Source organism: Neltuma alba, unplaced genomic scaffold (genome assembly GCF_004799145.2).
Source record: "Neltuma alba isolate B1F8T4 unplaced genomic scaffold, ASM479914v2 tig00013434_pilon, whole genome shotgun sequence".
NCBI classification, from domain to species: domain Eukaryota; kingdom Viridiplantae; phylum Streptophyta; class Magnoliopsida; order Fabales; family Fabaceae; genus Neltuma; species Neltuma alba.
The window spans coordinates 5,364-27,536 of NW_021637681.1; the positions used below are offsets into that span (position 1 = coordinate 5,364).

Consider the following 22,173-nt stretch of genomic DNA (forward strand, 5'->3'; position numbering starts at 1 on the left):
TTCTGGAGGTTGTGCCATTTTAAAATGTCTCTGCATAAGGTAAAGGACAAATTCCAATAATACAAAAGAAATCAAACTAATTATAATATAATCTTCATAAAACATAATGTTTTTATTACAAAAGTAAAATACATAATTTATTGTTGAGATGCTATTTTGTGGACAAGTAGAGCGGTTTGACCAACTTGTTGACATAATCCACACTTGTTAGTTTCATTGGGTGTGGTTCAATCCATCTCATTTCGTTCTGACTTGAGCAAGGACGTCCTTTATCTCTAATTATTGATGGGTTAGGTATTGAAGAGGACAATCAATCTGTGGCTATATTCTCATCTTCCACTAGTTGGAACTCATTATTATAAACCATTGCATGGTTTCTAATCAAAAAACAGGATCCATATAATGTAAATGGTCTATGCCTATTCATGCATAAGCACAGCGACATGCATATATGGTAACTTTTCTGCTTGAAACTCTCCATAATCTTATTTTCTATCAAACAAATTCACCTTGCAACATTGACAAAATTGATGATATCAAACATTATATGGCTCCATAATCTCAAATGATGTTGTTATTCTGTTAAAATCTCACACTACACAAGCAGATGCATTTTGACATGCTATATAAAACACGCTAAACATGTATCATTTTAATATTAAATTATTTCTTGTAATATTATTTTAATAATTAACATATCATGAAGATTTTTTTTTAATTTTACGCATACATATATAATTCATATCCTTATAATACCTATTTGTTATTTCATTATTTTTAAAATTTAATTTAATAAATATCAATTTATTGCATGAAACTAAAATTTAATTGGGTTAAAATCTTTAGGCCAAATCATTGGGTTGAAATGAAGGGTTCAAAAATAAAGATTTTTCTCTAGTTTATCACATTCATTAGAAATTATTTACTTTAATTTCTTTTAAATTGTAAAAACATATTTCAAATTCATAGTTTTTAATTATCATACAATTTAAATGATATAAGTTTAAAAGATTTTATAATTATTTAAATTTATAATTTAAAACTTTTAAACACTTCTTTATTACAAAGATTTATAACATATTTAGTTATATATATTTATTAAAGAAATTAGTTAATTTTTAATCAAATCTTTTATGTTTGCCTTAATTGAATGAAATTGATGTAACTATAAAAATATAATTTAGGATTTTATTAAAATTAGAAGTAAAATAGTAAATAAATTTTGTTCTAATATAAATTTCAATTAAAAATAATATTTTTAGAATCTTTTTAGAATACTCCTACTAACGGTGTTAACTAATTAGACTATGTATATTTTTAAAACAGAACGGATATCTATATAATTGATACAAACTCGAAGGATAGTCAGAGTATTTTACTCTTGATTCAAAACACTTATGTCATGACAAGTAATCACCAATTAAAAGATGTAACATAGCAAACAGCATAGAAAAGGCAAAATGAGAAAAAGAATTTATGAGTGCCCTTCATTCATTTTAATTTTTTATTACTTAAACCTTATTTTTACCTAAAAAAATATATGAAAGTAATAGTCCACTAGAAGTTGGTAGAACACTTTCTTTTTTTTTTTCCTTAAAAGATGCAACATAGCAAATAGCATAGAAAACACAAAAAGAAAAATAAAAAAGAATTATGAGTGCATCATTCATTCATTTTTCAATTTTTCATTACTTACATCTTATTTTTACCTAAAAATATATATAAAAATAATAGTCCACTGGAAGTTGGTAGAACACTTTCCTTTTTTTTTTTTTTACCAACTTAATATATACCACAAATTTGATATTTAGGCTGTATATATAATTATTTTTCAGTTTATCTTACCAAATTTAAACTTCGGAGAAGTATACTTTCATAAAAAAAAATAATAATCATATACTAAAAAAAATTGGAGTTTATATCAAAATCTTAACATCTTAAAACAATATAATAGATAATAGTTTTACTACTAAAATAAGAGGCACTTGGTTTAGAAAGAGTACAAATATTCCAAATTATTTAACCCACCACTCACCTCCTGAAAATTAAAATAATGAAATATTAACTCATTAAGGGTAGTATGGATGAAAAATCAAATTCTATATCATAGCTGCAAATTTTTTAAAAGAAAAATAGAAGAGAAACAACATACCCACCAACAATAAAAGAGCTTGTCAAGTGTTTGGAAGCAAGAGTGAAAAAATACAAAGCAAGAGAATAATGAAATGAAGCAAGTGAGAAGAAAAGAGAAAGAGAGAGCTCGGATGAAAGGAGATGAACTAAGAAACATATAATATATAAAACCGTACAGATTGCTGTAACCTCACGGGAAGTAAATGGGAGATTCTTGCATGCATAGTAAGTGGCAGATATTCTTGCACCAAATGAATTGGCAGAGATTCTTGCATGGAAGATGAATAGGAAAAAAGTGAAATCATTTTTTGCATGAACGATTTCACTTTTTGATTTAAAAAAATTTCAAAAAGTAAAAGCATTCACATCAAAAATGATTTGTGTATAATTTAAAAGTCATTCTTATCAAGAACGATTTTAAGTGTAGCATATTAGTATAATACTTTTAAAAGTACAGTATTTTGCTATATTTTTTTACTGTTTACAGCATTTTGGTAAAAAAGCCAGTTTCCAAGGTGTATTATTTACCAATTATGAATTCAAATTGGGGGAGTTCGATTTCTGCATAACAAATCAAGAAAATAAACTCTTTTTTTGGTTTATATATACAATTTTATCTATACGATAAGGTTCGGATATTGATATAATTTATCTAATTCAATTCTTCTTTGTAGTACAATACTTTAGTCGATTTTGCTTCATTTATCATATTTTTCATGAAATTCAAGTAATATTCTACTAATAGAAATTAAAGGCGAGAACTAATCAGAGAGATAATATTTAAAAATTGGTAAACATAATATTTGCTTCATTCCACATGACGTTTTGAACCAAAAGGGACTTATGGATTGTGGTTGATCTAAGTCATTTAATTTTGAACAATTTTAATCATATGTTTTTTCTCACTTTGATTTCATCTTCTTCTCCATACAAAAATTTCATTGTTCCTCTCTTTTTTTTGGTCGGAAAAAATTTAATTGATGCAAACATTGAATGATTCATATATGTACATTCCATTAATTAAACCGTGCATTTTTTCATTGCTTTATACATGGAGCACAAAAACTTGTTTTGGTCATTCAGAACTTTTAAATAATGTTCATCTCTCTGTACATGATTAATTTTCATTATAAGGCCAATACTATTCAATTATTGCCGTGAATTAATGGGTAAAAGTAGCATGGAACAACATAGGCCATGTTTAACATCACGATTGAAATTATTTATATACATATTTTACATAAATCAAGACAAAATTTATCTGATATATTTACATCTTATTTCATAAATTACGATTGAAAAACTGCGTATAAGCCATTCTAAATGGGACCATAATCTTTCTAATCTTTAAATACTCCTCCGGTTCTTAACACATAACTTAATTAGAGAGTTGATGTTGGTTTTATGTACAAAACATATTTCATTTGTTTATTAATTTTTTTTCAAATTAACCCTATTAATATTTCATCAATAATAATCAAATAAAAAAGAGAGGAAATAAATTAAGAAAGATGTTTGGAGTGTTTTAGAAAAAATACATCTTGTTAACTAATTTAACTAACATCTTGATTTACTTAAATTAATTAATTAGATATTATATTAAAGATTAGAAAAGTATATAGAATAAATAACTTCTAGCGTACCACGTCATTAATATTTTCTTACAAATCCCCAATTTTTTCACCAACTACCAATCCCCAGTTGTTAGTTTATACAATTTAGCCATTCAAATGAGATAAGTGGAGGGGCCATTCGCTTAAAAATCGAAAAAGTAATAAAAGTGTTATATTCATTGGTTCTTTTTTTTTTTTGAAATTTTGATCAAAACAAAATTATCAAAATTTTCTTATATTCAAAACAGAATGAAGTCCTGAATTTATGCTGAATAAATAATGAGCTTTTTTAGTTAATAGTACTAATTGTAATTTCATATTTATCAGTTGCCTGCAAGAATTAATTCTTCTCATTTATTCTCCTGAATATCAGAATATTTATTGTTTGGCCTTTTGCTAAAGAGACGTTACAAACTTACAATTGACACGCGGTAAATTAGATCATACGAGGAGGGTAGTATGGTCCTTAAAAGTTCCTGCATAGTCCCCAGCATCCGGAGCTTTAAAAAAGCGGAAGGCCTCCAAAACGGGAAAAACATCAAGCCAATAGCCTCCCAAAACCTCCTAAACCCTCATCTCTGAATCTCTCGGCTCTGCAGCTTATCAGCTTCTTAGGGGGAGAAAGTGGGAACGAGAAAGAGAGAGCTTTTGATATCAATGGCGACTCACCTTCCTGACCATTTCAAGTGTCCGATTTCCCTAGAGATAATGTCAGACCCAGTTATCCTTTCCTCGGGTCACACCTTTGACCGTGCTTCCATCCAACGGTGGCTCGACGCCGGTCACCGGGTTTGTCCAATTAGCAAATTACCCCTCCCTGATCACCCTTCCCTCATCCCCAACCATGCTCTCAGAAGCTTGATTTCCAACTATGCTCTCATTTCGCCTCTAGAGCAGCAGCTGCCTCCTCAACCTGAAACCCTAATCTCCTTGCTTACTTCTCGGTCTTCTCCTTTGGAATCTAAAATTGAATTACTAGACCAACTCACCCGGCTTTCCAAGCGTGACTCGGTGTTTCGCCGGCGGTTGACTGAGTCAGGGATCGTGTCGGCAGTGCTGAACTGCGTTGACTCCCGTGATTCTCGTCTTCAGGAGAAAGCCCTCTCCATGCTATTGAATCTAAGTCTTGACGATCATAACAAAGTGGGCTTGGTGGCGGAAGGTGTGATAGTTCGAGTTGTGGCTGTTCTACTGGGTGGCTCACCGAATTGCCGAGCGATTGCGGCAACTATGCTGACCAGCTTGGCGGTCGTTGCAGTAAATAAAGCCACGATTGGTGCATACCCATGTGCTATTGAAGCTCTGGTTTCGCTTCTTCGGAATGGTAAAGGGAGGGAGATGAAGGAAGCTGCCACGGCGCTTTATGCAATCTGTTCTTTTACTGATAATCGAAGGAGAGCTGTAGAATGTGGGGCGGTTCCTATTTTGCTTGGAGCTGCTGATTCTGGGCTTGAGAGGGCTGTTGAAGTTCTAGGTATTCTGGCTAAGTGTAAGGAAGGTAGGGAAGAGATGGAAAGCTATCATGGATGCATTCAGATTCTGGCTCGGGTTTTGAGGAATGGAAGCTCGAGGGGAGTTCAATATGCACTGCTGGCATTGAACTCACTTTGTCGTACTAGTGAGAGAATGAGATTAGAGGCCGTAAAAGAAGGAATTTTGGAGATCGGTCTTGCATTGCTGGATGATGATAGCGAGAAAGTAAGGAGAAACTCGTCCAATCTGATTCAGGTTCTGCGTGGCAACCAGTGGACAGGTTGATATGGAAATCAAATCAAAATATCTTTAGAAGATGGAAAGAATCAGTTTTGAAAAGAAGATTTCTTGTCCCCTGTGGAGGTGAGTTGGGTTCCTCTTTATTGACTCTACCCTGTTGGGTAGTCCCTGTACAAAAAGAAGATAAAATTTTTTGTGGTGATAGGGTTCTTTTGTATCTTGTACATTTAAATAAAGATGATGGAGCAGATCTTTGTTGTTGTCTTTTAGAATGAAAAAGTTGCCACTCAATCCTCTGAATTGTAATCTCTCAAAGTTACAGAATTTTTCTTTCAATCAAAGCTGGTATGCTGGGTTGATATCTTGTTGTCGTCTTGTTTTCCAGCTACATAAATCATCCATAGATTAATAGTCAATGGGAACATATGTGCCTGTCAAGATACGAAAGTTTAATGTGCTTCGAATGATACTTAAGAGTAAAAACTGCAATCTCCAGACATGATTCAGAAGTAATGAGATTCGTGGGACAGATAAAAAAGGTCAAGAAACAAGTTTTCATCCAGATATGCTTGCTGATTGTATCCTGCAAGAAAGTTAACTTAAACTATTAAACTTTTAACGGAAAAAACTCCTGCTATTATTATTTGTCATACATCAGGGGGCAAAAGGGTTATGTTACTGAAAGATCAAATTTTCAGAGCAATTTCTGCTTTAACTCGGAGGAACTGAAAGATCAAATTTTCAGGGCAATTTCTGCTTTAACTCGGAGGATCACACTATCTGTGCACTCATCTATGTCATGGATATAATAACTCTTAACAAATTGTAAACATGAAGTTTGACGCTCAAGCCATAACGGAAGCACTTTTTTATATAAGCTTTTGCTGAGGACGAAGGAATATGCTGCAGATTGATAGTTTTTAACATTTTTTGTTATTGATAGAACGTCTGCACGAGTAGCCTGATTGCTTTCTTGACCTGTTCACACATCAATTCAAGTGTTTAGTTTTATACCCTCATTATATAATGTTTTACTATAATAGGTTCCATATCTGTGCTTCGAATTATTATCATATAATTATGAATAAGCTAAGTTCCTCACAAATGAAAAGATAAAAATCCATCTCAGATAATTAATTCTCTTTTCTTATCCATAAGATGAGAAATATTCCTTTTGTAGCATGGTAGAGAACAAACTGCTTCGTTGGTCTACAAGAGTGGCAAGGACAATGTTTTGTGATCTTATGGTGGCAGCAAACTTCAGCTTGTCGGTGAAAGTAATGACCACTGAAAGTAATCACCTGAATACATGAGTTATTGGACTAAACGGCGTTGTCCCCTTTCATTGTTCATTTCATCTATTAATTTTTTCTCTTGCTGCAAATCCGTCTCTCTCTGTTTTTTTTTTTTTGGTTAGTGGCGTGCCATGGACCTATATATATATATATATATATATATATATTTTATATTAAGCCGGGCAAGTTACAAACTTGACAAAAGAAACTAAGCTAAACAACTTAAGATGGCATCAAGTCTGCTTGAAGATCTCCATAGCAGCGTCATGTCATGGACCTATATATTTAGTCTGTCAATTTTCAAAATGCGATGGCTGCTTGTGAGGCGATGGATGATTTGCTGCCTTTGAAGCGTAGTAATTCTAAATTCATCACAAGACATGGAGGGCAAATTTCGGGTACGGGACCATAGCCCTGCATTAGACGACAATGTTAGTTACTGATAATGAGCATTTTATATGTGGAGCTTGAGATGTTCTTTTCTTTGCTGAACAAAGCTGTGGATGCTCTCTGCTCTGGTTTCTGCCATATCATATCAATCATTCTCAGAGTTTCTCCACGAGATGAAGTTATTGAAAAATGACAATGTGCCCGGAAAGCGCAGCAAGTCTATGCAGGCGTGGTGATCTGATGGTGGAAAAAGACGAGCCATAAAAAGCCTATAACTGTTGAGTCACGTAACATACATCATGCCCCCTGAAATTTCGTACACTAGTGAATTCAAGCTTTCAGACATTGTAATGACTTGTCTTCAACTGTCTTGGATGTTTATTCAATGCTGTTATGCACGACACTTTTGACTTTGCAGGGTGATGCCTGTTCTGATCTCTCTCGTTGGAAACCCGTGGTATGTATGCTAAATAGTCAGGTTGCTGCATTTTAGGTGTATATATTAATATCTGAGTTTGCTTCCCCAGAAGAAACATGTTTGACCTAATAGATCGAGAGATATTTATCTTTTTTGTATGATCCTGTTTTGCCTTGTTTGGCAGGTGATTATGTAATTCACCATCCCATGATTTTGAAAGGTCTTCACTCATTTACAACTGTTTAATGTCCATGTGAACAAGCCTTGAAGCTGCATCTTGAATTCAGATTGATAGTAGTTGGGAGTTTCTTTTTCTTATTTTTTGCCCCCAAGTTCAGCGTTTCATGTTAGTCCTAGATATCACTCATAATGAGTTATATTTGGTGGATCCCTGCCTCTCACAAATATAATAATAATGTATGACCAAAGTGGATTGATGATCTTCTTTTCCAACATGTGGATGCAGAATTGAGGAGTAGCTTCTTGGAGAAGGACTATGTCAACATAATGTCACGAGAAAAAGTTTGGTCAACACCTAATTTGTATGGTCTTTGGTGGCTTTCTTTATACGTTTTTGCTTCTTTTCATACTTTCCTTGCCCCTCCTTTTTTGGTTGCTGAATGATTCCTTGCCCACTGGAAGAGGCAAATAAGGGCTATAATAAGAAATATAGTATATTCCTTGTTTTTCCTTTTTCTTTTTGGCTGAACATATAATATATTTATTAATTTAATAGAAGATAAAGTTGACTTTGATTTATGAAGTAATGGACCCCTGGATGCGATTACATATCAGAAATGGGCCAAAAAGATTTTCACGTCTCAAAAAAAGGCCCAAAAAGACAAGAAAATGCATATCACGTGAGTTAATTGTCATTCACATCTTTTAAGACTGTGGACCACAACTGATTTAAGGGAGTTGGATGCAAAAGCTGATGTCATTTTCGTTTAGTAAATTAAATTATTTTCAATATTTTTTTAAAATAAATACGTTTTTTTTAAAATATTTTGAACATTTAATAAAAAAAAAATAGTTTTGAGAGAATAAGAATTTATTTCTACTCAATTGTGATTCATTAGAGTTAAAGAGCATGTGTCAGCAATGAGGAATGGAAGAGAGGGACAAGGAAACGCAATGATATACTATCAAAAGACGTGTTTGGCGTTTCAATTAGAAAAAGCTTCTTCTCACAATCTTCTCTTTCTCCATCCCCCCCGACCCCCACCCTTTCCCATATCTCATTTCTTCCAGAAAGCTTGCTTCAGGCATGCCCTTCAGATTCCCTCTTAGTCTTTTCTTTCGTTTCTATCTATCCGACCAATCATAACAATGCCAAATAATTAACATTTCTGTACTAGAGTGGGAAGATAAGTTCTTTTCTTTTGAATTTTGATGGATAGAGTGGAATTGAATTAGGACCTTTTACTTGCACCAGAATTTTTGTGCTATTAGTTCAAGATGTGATTAATGAGGGAAAAAGTGGGGTGGAAAGTTTTGTATCAAAAAACACGTTTTTTGTCCCCTAAACACAGACAGTCTTTTATTAAAGATAATTTTATTTGAAATATTGTTAGGCAACTCTTTTATCGGGATTCAAATCTTAGTTTGCTATATTGAAAAATACGCATTATTGCTACCAATACAAGAAAGTCACAATTACTGGGCTGAAAATAATATGGATTAATCATTGCTTTGGCGAAAACATAGAAGATCACAAAACCCAGTATAAAAAAAACAAAGCTATGACCTTTATGCAAGAAGGGGCAAATATTTGTGAGATCTTTGACCAGATAATTGGGCTTAAGACCTCGGCCAAGTTTTACTAGTGGGCTTATAATTTAGACCAAGGGCTATTAGGCTTTGCAACTGGATGAACGTCGGTCAGAAAGCAAAGCAACTAGACGAGCATTTTTAGTACCTCAAGACCTTTGCGCTGGGTGAGATATTGGGATCTCAAGGCTCAAGCCGCTTTCATTTAGGCGCCTCTTTGCGTTTATGAAAGTGCTTGTGGTCTTATAACTTACTGGTATGGAATTTCTTTTTTTATAAGTGGGAGATTGTGAGTTTGGTGTCACTTGCAATGTTAAGCTGTTGTTTAAGAAAAATGGACTTAAAGTCACAGGAAGATAAATTTCTTAAAAAGAATAAAGGGAAGGAAGTCTCAATTCTTCTGGTTATCAACGTACATAAATATGAATTAAAAACAAGTGAAAGAAAAAAAATTAAAAAAAAAAAGCACAAAAGGGGGAGGGGGGATGGGGTTGTAGACTCGTAGGTACTAATTTGTTTGACTGATATAAAGAAGCAAAACGGAGGCATGCGTGCATGCAAACGTTAGTGTGAGTGATATATAAAACAAATACGAAAAATGATGAAGCATTCAATAATGGTATTCCCCCTTTAAGGCTAACACTCTCCTTCAACTCCCTATCATTACGCATTTGAATGCTCCCCTCCACCCTGCCCCACCCACCACTTGGCACATTAACTTTTTTTTTAATTTATAATGTTCATATCCATTTCTGATGACAGTTAGTCTAATTGATATGGAATTGACTGGTTTTTGATCGGAATATCAGGGATTTGAATCCTATTATTACATGAAGAATTTGTTAGCAGAAAATTTTTAAGTAATTCTATAAGTAAAAAGTATGTTTGAAGCATCCATGCTTGGCTTTGATCCTAATAGACTTGATGAGACTGACTGGCTTAAGTTTTTTCTTGACCGGAATCATCACACAAAATATGAAATTGGGGTGTGTTGGTGAAAGGGGAAAGCCTTTTCATTTGGAGGTATTCTGTTGTTGAGAGATTATTATTGGAATCCCGCGGCGTCCTTTTGTTTCCTGCATCTCTCTTTATGATCTCCACACGCACACAGACACACACACACACACGTATATTCTCCATATCCCACTCTTGAAGACTTCTTATTCCCATCACTCATTCTTCCTCAAACCCAATACAAATCTAACTCCCATATCCAAATCCATCCAAAAGCAAGGATACAGGCCACTTAGAAATGATGAACGCTATTTATAATTATTGCCTTCTTCTTTCTTATTGTATATTCCTCATAAGACTTATTTTATATCAGAAGAGTATTATTATAATAATTTTGTATATCAATGGTATTATCTTTTTCCATTAGACTATCCTTCCCTTTTCAAAAGTTCAGAATAACTATCCTATGCATAATTTAGTTTTTAATAGAATGTGTGCGTAAATTTTTTTGTTTTTGCTAGGCACAATTTTTTTTATTAAAAATAATTTTATCTGAGGCACTGACTACATGTTGGCATCTCTCATAATAAAAATTTTAACATAGATTCGATTTGTTGTAAGAGATTAATCTTTTTGTTTGGCTCAACTCTGATTGGTTAAATGTGTCATATTAAATAGAAATAATCAAATCACATAACCCAACAAGCATTAAAAATTTCTTATTCACATGATATCTCACTTGATTTTTTTTAAAAAAATAATCATGCTATTGTATCATCTAAATTTAAGTGGCCCGAAAAAGGTACAATGCTCAAGCTCAAAGCCCAATTTCAATATCTCACCACCTTCCACCATCTTCGTCTGGCCGAAAAACCCTACCATCTTTAATTATTGTGTTTTATCTTTTGTGTTTGTCCCACGCAATCTAAAGCATTTCCCACAACAATCTAAAGCTAAGATTTTTTTTTTAAGTAAATATTTGTTTTAAAAAAAATTATGTTGGAGGAAATAATTAAACCTTATCCCTGATACAATTAGGATTTTTTTGTTTCGCTTAAAGTTAAAGACAGACACTAATGACACGAGATTATAATTATAATTAAATTCACAACTTCTCACTTAAAAAATATATTTCATACCACTAAGTTCTTGTGAATTAGGCACCATTTGAAATGTTCATAATGTATAATTATTGATTAATCTTTTGTATATTAAAAAAAATATTGTTTTATAATAACAATGACGAACCGATGTGACTTCAACAACTACACCAATAATATGATGTAACTGACCCACTAATCATGCACCACCCACGATGAGCTCGAACAGATCATAATAGTAGACCCATATTAATATTATACCAATAAAGAACGTTGACAATAATGACAAGTAAATAAACTCAAAAAAATAATTAAAAAAAATTCTTAGCCATATATTGGGTCACATGCAAATGATTTTACTTCCTTTTTTCTAAAATAAGTGCAAGCACCATTAATTTTCAAACTGAAATAATTCATTGCAATTGCTTTTGATTAAGTGGAAGGAATTCCATAAGATTGAGTTTTAAACGTTATGAATCAAAAATTTATTTTCTTTTGAGCAAATAAATATTTTATCGTTCTCATGTGTCGGTGAGTTTTAAGGGATTTTTAGTATTATTTGGATTATAAGAACCCGACAAGCACTAAAATTTTCTTTTATTTATTTAGAATTAACAATTTATTCTGTCAATGTAAGAAAGTTATAATACAGTTCTTGGGATTAATTAATATTAATTGTATCGAACAATCCTTACTATAAATAAATAAAAATAATAATAAATTGATAAATAAAAAGGTGTGGGGCGGTTGTCACAGGCTGCGTGAGAATATAAGCATGGGTACTCTTTCTTCCTCAGCGTCGTCAACGCTTGATTCACCAATACAAGCTTTTGGCTTCTTCGAGCAACACACAGAACAAGATGGTTACTAAAGTTTACATTGTGTAAGTGATTCTTCCTCGTTTCTATTTCTTTCTTTCTTTCTTTTGTTTTGGTTCTGATTGAGCGCCATCAGCTGTTTCGACTGGCACCGGAATCTCATTTCGTTTTCTTGTTTTCCCGATTCTTTTGGCGGCACTTATATAAAGTTCATAGATTTTCCTCGTTGTCGATTCTGGGTTGTTTCAGTTTCTCCGTCAATTTCATTAGCGAAATGATTGATAGGGGTATTGTTCTTATTAACTAGTTGCGGAGTTACTGCCCCTTCTGTCTTTTGCTCTGTGTTATCATTCTGAACATCGGTGATGATGTGCTCTGAATTGAACGCAAATTTTCTTGGATATGTAATTGCGAATATATGAATTGGGAAGTAGGTCTTTCTTCCAGAGTTCCAGTGAGCTTTTCCTGCATTACATGTCTTAAACTTGAAGGATTGCCGGGAGGAAACTAAACTATGATTTCCTATTGTTCCTCGTCATCTGTTTCAATGGCGTTTGGATCCCACGGAATCGCATCATATTTATTCTCTTTTTGCCATCAATTAAATTCTTGAATGAAGTGGTTCCAGTTCCTGGAGATGTGTGGAAACTAATGGCATCAAATTAAAGAAGCACCCGGAGAACTATTAATATTGAATATGGTGCTCAATTCTTCTTAGGGTCATATCCAAAGAAAATGGATTATACTTCAGTTGTTTAATCATCTCGTAATCGGTCATTTCTTCTTCATGATTTCTCTTCCTATCCTTTACGGAGCCTTGTTGTCCTGTATGCTACAATTCTGATAGTTATTTAGACTTTTTGCTACTCTGTATTGACAATTACTAGATTTTACATCACGCCGAGTGTACAAACACAAGGTAACAATCCAAAGATGATGAAAAAAGCAAGTTTAAGAGTTTTGACCTATTGTGTGGAGGTGGTGGGTTCACGGGTAATTTGCTGAATTATAGAGAAAGAAAGACATGATTGTGAAACCTGACCTACCTTTTGACATTAAGGTTCTAAAGTGTGATAGACATGGTGAGAAGAACGCAAGCCTCCCTTCTAAGAAAGTGCGGTCGTGGAATCAATCATCATTAATGGTTGTTCCGGCTACATAAACTATAATGATTGGTTTTTATTTCCTTGGATTGCAATTCTGCTAATATTACGTTTCTTTTCTAACAATGAAGGAAAGCTTCACCTGATAATTTCTTACTGTAGGGAATGTGAAGTCAATATCGTTCTGTATTGGCAGATACTAATGTGCTTATAGTTTCCCCTAAATGATAACATAGCCCCACTTTAATTTAATATTAATGTGTCAATGGTAGGGGTTAACACTGTTTCCTGTAACACACCTTGCCACCTTGGATTCTGGGGTAAGAAACACACTGTTCCTACTGGGCTTGTTTATCTTTTATGATGAGTTTCTAGGCCCTTGGTTTTAACGAAAATTAACATCTGTATTTTAATTGCTTCCTCTATGGACAGTCGCTACCATAAGGCCTATGAGAACACACAGTATTTTCCTTATGTACTTGTAATGAATGACTCATTGAAACCTGCACTGTATGTCTAGTTACTATTCCATGTACGGACATGTTGAGAAGCTGGCTGAAGAGATTAAAAAAGGAGCTGCTTCTGTGGAAGGAGTAGAAGCAAAACTCTGGCAGGTATTAAATGATTTTGTTTTGTTTGAGAGTATTACAATACACTTCTTATGCGTTCTCCTTTTTCCTTTTCTCTGTTGGGCTGGTGTGAGAGAGGAGGGAAAAGAACTTATTAACACAACTGTTAAATATACTGGGATGATTGAATGACAAGTATGTAAGTGTGCAGAGTAAATTATTTAACAATATGCTTCCTATATTCTTCACTGATTGTCTTCTTCTATTCACCAAAGTAATCAAACAATCAGAGTAAATTATTCAATTAAGTATCCCAATCCATGAGAAACTCTTGAGAGACCATACTTACAGTTACCTGAACTGAACAGGTGCCTGAAACACTGCCTCAAGAGGTACTCGGGAAGATGGGAGCACCTCCAAAGAGTGACGTACCAATTATCACACCCAATGAACTAGCTGATGCAGACGGCTTCTTGTTTGGTTTTCCCACAAGATTTGGATTGATGGCTGCTCAATTCAAAGCCTTCTTGGATGCAACTGGAGGCTTATGGCGAACGCAGGCTCTTGCTGGAAAACCTGCCGGAATGTTCTACAGCACAGGATCTCAAGGTGGCGGACAGGAAACCACCCCGTGAGTTACCAAATCTCTTCGTTGCAGAGAATATACGATCAACACAACATAACAAGTCCAAGCCAATTATAACACTTGATCACTAATCTTGTGCTTCTGAATTGTTCAGATTGACATCCATTACTCAGCTTGTTCATCACGGGATGATTTTTGTGCCAATTGGATACACATTCGGTGCCGGCATGTTCGAGATAGAGCAGGTGAAAGGAGGGTCTCCATATGGTGCAGGCACATTTGCAGGGGATGGCTCAAGACAGCCTTCTGAATTGGAATTGGCCCAAGCTTTTCATCAGGGCAAGTACTTTGCAGGCATTGCCAAGAGGCTCAAGGGATCTTCTTCATCCGAATGATTTTTTTCTTTTCCTGTTATATATTCTACCTTGTGTTTCAGTTCCTCATTGCGAAACAGAATAAGATGCTAGCTGGGATTTAAAAAAGAGTGAGAACGTGATATGATATTTTGTTGACAGTGTTGTCATAGTGTAACTTGGAATACAATATTTTACTACCAATAACAAGAATTTGCTTGCTTTTGTATTTTGATTGGCTTAATGGACTTTTTGGCTCTACATGTTTTGCATAATACTCCGCCTTGTATTATAAGAACCTTTTATATGTTTTATAATATAACATACTTTGTCTAAAGTATTAATTTTTTTCCCACATAGTATACATAATTATTAAAACTTCCTAACTGATTAACAAAACTCTTTTTAACTTTTTATTTTTATTTTAATTTCGTTAATTGATGTAAAAGTTGTTATCAAGTAGGACCGGTGGGACGATTAAAAATTCAAATCAAAGGCTACTCCACAGGCATTTTTAAGATAATTGGCCTGGATCCTAAAGTGGAAATGAGCAAACCTTAGCTTATTTAATTTTTTCTTGATTATTTTATTTCATTTTACATTCTCACTACAGTTTTTTAACTACATAACCCACAAGGGTTAAGCAACGGTAATGGGCTTCATCCATTTATTTTGGGCCACGAACTACTGTTTTGTTATGGACCATATCTGGTTGGGCCACTGATGAGTGTTCAATCTCCTTCTGTTTTCGTAAATGTTCACCTACTTTATGTTTTATTTCCTGGGTTTTAGGCCCATTTGAATTTTTATTGACCGAAAAAAAATCCTAAAGTCTTGATGCCATGAGATATAGGGTCCGTTTGGATCAGCGATTAGAAAAGTAGCTTATTAAAAAAGTAGCTTATAGAGAAGTGAAATTGGATAAAAGCTAAATTGGATAAGCTGAATTGTGTTTGGATTAGAGTTCAGAAAAGCTAGATTACAAAAGTGAGATTGGTAAAAGGTTGTTTGGATTATGATTGAGTAAAATTAAGTTTGGTTGTAAAATGACCAAAATAGATATGAGTTTTAATAAATAATGAAACATGATTAAAAAAATAATTTCACATAATACAATGAAATTAAAATAATTTAATATGAATTAGTCATAAAAAATATTTTAAATATAAAGTGAAACATGAAAAAATAAAAGTATATTTTTAGGAGCATATTTAAAAATAAAAATATACTTCTAACTTATTCATTATTTTCAACTAATTTTAACTGATTTTTTATTATCTACAAATTAGTTATTTGAGGCTTATAATAAGAACCAAAAGAGGTAATAAATTTCTTAACTTTTTCTCTCTCTATATTTCAAAAGCTATAAGCCATAAGCTGTAAGTCATAAGCTGTTAATTTTAACTTATAACTTATTGTAGCTTTTCAGACAAAAGCCCGATTGCAAAAGAGCTCATCCAAACAGACCCAATTGTATCAATCGAGCTTATAGAGCTTATAAGCTACTTATAAGCTCAAAATAAGTGATTTCAAACAGGCACATAAGGGAGATACTTATAAAATATTTAAAAGAATTCACTCCTTGAAGACTTAACGATAAAATATGAAGAAAATTGATTTTGCTTCATTCATTATGGAAAATAAAAATAAAAATCTCGCACGCTAGTGCAAATGACGCGCGACAGAGTTGTTGAAAGGAACGTATGTATTCAAAAAGAGAAAAGAAACTCTTTTCCTTCAAGGCTGGGAATATTTAAAAAAATTGTGCTATAAGATAAATCCAAATTTAGACTACTTTGCCAGTGAAAAGCCAAGACATAAAAAGAGAAACTTTAATCAGTATCAAATCTGAATACTTTGTTGATTAATTAATATCACAATGTTCTTTTTACATATCTTCTTTCTCATTAAGCAAGCTGTCTCTTAGAAAACGATGATTATAGTAGTCCCAATTCGCTTTGGTGGGTCGGCATAATAGTCATATAAAAGAGATGCTTGTTACTGATTATGTTTTTACAACCGAAATGGATTTTTGGATTTTTAACCGTTAACTTTAAGCTTAATTATACTCACGTTGCTTATTACTTGATTGAGTTGATCCACTCCAATCAACTGGCCAAATAATTAGACTTTGCCAATTATATAAGTCCATTCTCTGGTTCTTAATATAAGACCCATTTAATTAATTTGAATAGATTAAGAAAATTAGGTAAGTTAGTTAATTATAAGAAAAATGACACATCTTTCCTAAAATACCATAGTCATATTTCTTAATACCCCCTCTCCCTCTTCTACTTGATTATGGTTGAAAGAGTATATCCATATGGGTAATTTAGAAAAAATTGATAAATATGAGAAATGGGTCTTATATTTAGGACCAAAACCAACTTAAAAATTGGGTCATATATTAAGAATCGGATGAGTACTACCTTACATCCTTAATATAAGATCTATTTAATTACTTTAGATATATTAAGAACAGTAGTTAAATTATTTATTTGTCAAAAATATGTGTTGGTTTTCTTAAAATACTTTCTTAAATCATTTGGATTCAAACTACCATTCAATGCAAATTCCCGTGACATATAAGTTTAATAAGATTAGTTTAGACAAAATGAATTGAAATTTTATATTTAGCATCAAATTTAATTTCCTATCAGCTTTTATATTCAGTATTGAATACTGTGCTGGGCAATATGCTACCGCCATAGCACTATCTGAAAATTAAAGAATACTAACTGAATGCTAAAGAAAGTAATAATGAGATACGAGACTAAAATCGGAGGCGTGCACGCTTGCCCCCGCATATTATATAACGACAAATTAAGAGAACAAAGGAAAGAGCAAATTCGATATTTCACCAAAAGAAGGAGAAAGAAGCAGAAGAACATATAAAGAAGAAGAATCGAATACAAGTATACAATATGTATGTAATAATGATAGTTTCAATTTTTTTTCCTTCAATTTTCTACATCGTATAATAAACATAAAATGATCATCAACAGGAACAAAGGGCTTCTCTGTCACATTCAGCTATGAATATGTGAAATTGAGCAGAATTCAGCGACAGTACACAAATGGGTCATATTCATAATATATCAGATAAAGTAGCTTGCTTAGTCATTTTATATATATATATATATATATATATATATATATTCTCTTCCAGTGGTCAGTAATCATCTGCCAGCCCGCATCATTCGGTGCTTACATCTATATATAAACACGTACACCTGGCCCAGTGTTTCCTGTTCTTCTCCGTAATTAGGTCACAAATCCTTTTCTTTCTCTTTCTTTCTTCTTTTTTTCTACCATCAACAATTGCAGCTTGGAATCCTTGGATGTCTTCTTCTTCTTCCATTTTCCAAATAGTTAATGTCAGTTTTAACCAATTTGAATCTTCTAAGGCGTGAAGCATAACTTATATCACTTAATTATTTTCTTTTCTTTCCCACTTCGAAATATATGTGTACTTTAGGAGATTCCGAAGAGTCTCTCTACTCTGGGGTGTGATTATTGATCTTCTCTCTCTATATCTACCTGATGATGAAAGCTCCTCCATATGCATGCGTCCATAACTCAGAAGCCATCATCTCATAGTTAGCAAGTGAGAAGGTGCTCGATATCGGTGCCAAACACAACCCTTGGCTTCTTAAATCTTGCTTTCCCCCTTTTGATTCTTTCTCTTCACAACCCTAACCCCAATCAAAGAAAAAAAACTTAATTTTCGTTTAAGCATATATCTACCCTACAAATATGGTTTGAACTTCTGATTATATAGATATGATATATAAGCTTTAATATTGAAGCACCTGATAGTGTTGGGCAGCAGGTCTGTCATTGTTCAAATATGGAGCACTCAAAACCTGAAATTCAAGAGGGGATAGTTCATATCAGAATTTAATTTTTTATTTTATTTTAATGCATCAATGAATTCGGGTTTTGTTTGAAGCAAAGTCATGGGAACGCACGCTGACTTGATCATGAAGATACTTGATGTACTCGATGGCTTCGTGAAGAACTGATGCTGTGTCAGTCTATAAAAATAAAAAAGAATATGATATTATTTGGGTGAGATCTTCTTAAAATCAACGTAGGCATATATAATAAAATAAAGATCCAAATCCTGTCTCATAGCATACAGGCGAAGGAGGAAAAAAGGTGAAAGGAAACAAACAGAGAAAAAGGAAAAAAACTCACCTTTCCAAAAGGTGAAACCAACTGCTGAAGAGCTGTGATTCGGTCCCCTAACTTTTCTTTCCGAACCTGTCCATACGTATCAACTTGGTTTTATTATTACGATCAAAACTGAATAAACCTCAACCATCTCATCTTCGTCTGAAGAGTCAAAAAAGCTTCGAATATATATATGTACACACACACACACATCACATAAAGTATACCTTAAAAGTTGGCAGTGGGGATGGAGTTTCAATTCTGGGCCTTTTGAATGCAGCTGGTTCACTAACAGGAGCCTCTTCTCTTTTGTGCTGCAAAATGGATTGCCGTTTGGTTGTTATGCAAGTTTACAAAGACATAGCCAAGAAATCAGATTCTGACATATAACTACGAACTTGTACGGCGCCACAAATATTCTCAGCTATAATATTAGCTGTGATCCGCGTAGAAAACTTTTTTGAAATACCAATGAGTGAATTGATATTTTTATTCTCAAAAGATGCACTTCATCCCAGCTTTTTTTTTCCCTCCGAATGTGAAAACTTAATAATGTCATATCAACTTTGTAGAATGTATTCCATTTTATTAAGGAAGAACTACAAAAAAGTCTTAAGAATGCAACATAATTAATATAAAGTCCAATGACAATTCAACGCCTATAATGATAAGTTTCAGAGTAAAAAATGACAATTCCTCACTTGCCATTGAAACTTTTTATAGTTATTTTTTTGGTATGAGACGCTATTGTAATTCTCTCTTTAATTAAGCTCTTTAATGGATGAATATATATATATATATATATATATCGTGATTATGCGTAACTAAAACTCTAGTATCTGTCGCTTCGTGTATATATTCAGTTGTTACTATGACATACTATATAACAAAATACTAAAATGATGTACGCTAATGTGAGTATTTCAAGAAATACATTAAATGTTTTGTTAACGTCTTTGAGGAACAAAGACAATAACTCATGTCTTTACCCTAGACAGTATAATAACCACTGTAACTGGAATATTTATATATATATATATATATATATAGGTATAATGAATTAAATACCTTGGTTAAGAGAGCTGAGCAACTGGGTTTGTGTTCAAAAGTTTGAGATTGTGGGGATGAAGCAAAAATCACTTGTGGTGCTGGTACGTCATCAAGTGCTCGATGATCAGCTGAAGAATTATTCCAAAAAGGAGAATTATTATTATCATTGTCGTTTGAAAAGTGGAATCCACCCAGCTGCTGCTTTGGCATTGAAGGGTTCAAAAAGTGATCAGAGGCTTTGGACCAACTTGGCGAGGCTTGATTGGCTGAACTATAACTATAAGCCAAAGAAGGGTTGGTGAAAAGCGAGCCCTCTGGCTGTGGCTGTGGTTGAAAATGATGAAGAGGATTGTGCTCATCACACAGGCCATAGCCATATGAGGCAGAACTCAGATTCTGTTGACGATGATCTAAGGCAAATTCTTGGTTCATGGTTTTCATTTCGGAATTCGAAGAATCTACTCCACCTTCTTCTTCAAGAACAGATTCGAAATTGCTTTCTGGTCTCCCACTAGCAACAAAAACAGCATAATTAATTTATTGAGAAGATATATGAGGATATTATAAAACTAGAATTTCTGGGAGGAAAAGACTGATATAAACTTACAGTAAAGAGTGGTTATTCCAGTTGGAAAAGCCCAAGGAGGAATCCATCAATATTTTTCCATTATTTTCAGAAGCATCAGGTGATGATTCATTCTGATGGTTTTGCTTCTGCTGAACTAGAAAACCCAGAGCATCATGATGATGATGAGAAACTAAAGGCGACTTGAGATCCACGAGACTATCAGTTTGCCAAGCGCAACTAAAGTTGCCTCCATCTTGATTTGCTGCAATAGAACAGAGTGATGATGATGATGAAGATGAAGTGATGAGAGGGAACACACTTCTTGATGAACAAGTATTCATGTTCCACCAATTTCCACCATAAATCCCAGCAGCTTCAAACTCCTCTGCCATGGCTTCTTGGTATGTAGAATCTCGGCTTGATGTTAGGGTAGGGAGGGATTAGAGTTTTATATATGTGAAACGGTTTGAAGGATTCGGAAAGTGGATATTACCGGAACCTGGTTGACATTATTATATAGTAAGGGCATGATTGGACAAATGACACAAGGCTTGAGAATATTTATTTTTTTTCCTCTACCAAACGAGGAGTGAGAAAAGAGAGAGGCAGAATTCAGAATTATGAATCCAATTCTAATTCTCTCTTGTCTTCTGGTTAAAATTGTAATTATAATAATGATTTTAGGAGTTTCAGAACATTTTCTTGGGGACAATTTGTGTTCCTTGCATACAAAGGAATGTTTGATGATGAAAAGTGATAATGACCCGATATTAATTTTTTTCAATGACGCGTCTTGATTTTATTAAAAATCCAACGGCTAAGCCTTATGTATAAAAATTATTTTAGATGAGTATTAGCTAACTTTCCCCCCACTTTTTGAGCCCAAAGATTAAATTGTGAACTAATTATATATGAAAAGAAAAGAGATCAAAACTTGCGATGTAGAGATGAAACTTGAGGACCATTTAATGGTCCAAATGTTCACCTTCCTGGACCTCCTAGAGTACCAATCAATCACGATCCTCATACCGAATAGATAAAAGTCACTTTATATTTTTAAATTTCAGATTATATATATATAGAAAGAAAGAGAGAGATACTAGATTGCTATAGGTTTGAGTTTTGTATATTTTACAAAATTTAACATGAGCCATACAACTTATTATAAATTATAAATAATGTAATTTTTCATCAATTTTATATTAGACATCGAGTATCGTTGAGGGGCATGCATTGATAAATATTATATATTGTGTTATTGATTTTCAATAAATTAATAATCAATTGAGGGCAGTAAGAAATGATGGGTCAAATATTTTCAACCAATGGAGACTACATTCGATTGCGGTCAACGAGTTAATGAGTTGCAAAATGCTTAAAGTCAAATTCAGTAACCGTTGAGTCTCACCAAGTATCATTGTATATCCAGCAATATTCACAACATATAATTGAGTTGGAGAATAAGTGGGGAAAAAACAAATTATATATTTAAAAATGTGAAGAGAAAATCAAGTTAAGTTTGACCTGTTGGATTCAGAAAGCACAGTTAGCCGACGTCGTCCAT

The 22,173-nt window shown here is 33.4% G+C and overlaps 3 protein-coding genes across 3 annotated transcripts; 2 read left to right on the top strand and 1 right to left on the bottom strand.

The window, feature by feature from the left end:
- Positions 1 to 4,292: 4,292 nt before the first annotated feature.
- Positions 4,293 to 5,823, top strand: LOC114737352 (U-box domain-containing protein 8-like). The gene has a single exon (XM_028925273.1). It carries the CDS (start codon positions 4,404 to 4,406, stop codon positions 5,502 to 5,504), a length of 1,101 nt encoding a protein of 366 aa, XP_028781106.1. The 5' UTR covers positions 4,293 to 4,403; the 3' UTR covers positions 5,505 to 5,823.
- A 6,364-nt stretch (positions 5,824 to 12,187) lies between these two features.
- Positions 12,188 to 15,078, top strand: LOC114737353 (NAD(P)H dehydrogenase (quinone) FQR1). Its single transcript, XM_028925275.1, has 4 exons — positions 12,188 to 12,269; positions 13,828 to 13,921; positions 14,245 to 14,507; positions 14,617 to 15,078. The coding sequence occupies exons 1-4, from the start codon at positions 12,247 to 12,249 to the stop codon at positions 14,855 to 14,857; spliced, it is 621 nt and encodes a 206-aa protein (XP_028781108.1). The 5' UTR covers positions 12,188 to 12,246; the 3' UTR covers positions 14,858 to 15,078.
- A 3,273-nt stretch (positions 15,079 to 18,351) lies between these two features.
- On the bottom strand, positions 18,352 to 21,208 carry LOC114737354 (transcription factor bHLH112-like). Its single transcript, XM_028925276.1, has 7 exons — positions 20,649 to 21,208; positions 20,060 to 20,552; positions 19,219 to 19,305; positions 19,016 to 19,081; positions 18,787 to 18,852; positions 18,628 to 18,681; positions 18,352 to 18,510 (listed from the first exon to the last, which is right to left on the bottom strand). The coding sequence occupies exons 1-7, from the start codon at positions 20,999 to 21,001 to the stop codon at positions 18,352 to 18,354; spliced, it is 1,278 nt and encodes a 425-aa protein (XP_028781109.1). The 5' UTR covers positions 21,002 to 21,208.
- Positions 21,209 to 22,173: the final 965 nt, after the last annotated feature.

Excerpts from the sequence above, each read along its gene's own strand:
- LOC114737354 (XM_028925276.1), bottom strand. The coding sequence starts at position 21,001 with ATGGCAGAGGAGTTTGAAGCTGCTGGGATTTATGGTGGAAATTGGTGG. Across the intron at positions 20,553-20,648 it reads TGGAATAACCACTCTTTACT|TGGGAGACCAGAAAGCAATT; the intron begins GTAAGTTTATAT and ends TTTTGTTGCTAG. Across the intron at positions 18,682-18,786 it reads ATCTTCATGATCAAGTCAGC|GTTTTGAGTGCTCCATATTT; the intron begins GTGCGTTCCCAT and ends CTTGAATTTCAG.
- LOC114737352 (XM_028925273.1), top strand. The coding sequence starts at position 4,404 with ATGGCGACTCACCTTCCTGACCATTTCAAGTGTCCGATTTCCCTAGAG.
- LOC114737353 (XM_028925275.1), top strand. The coding sequence starts at position 12,247 with ATGGTTACTAAAGTTTACATTGT. Across the intron at positions 12,270-13,827 it reads GTTACTAAAGTTTACATTGT|TTACTATTCCATGTACGGAC; the intron begins GTAAGTGATTCT and ends CTGTATGTCTAG. Across the intron at positions 13,922-14,244 it reads TAGAAGCAAAACTCTGGCAG|GTGCCTGAAACACTGCCTCA; the intron begins GTATTAAATGAT and ends TGAACTGAACAG.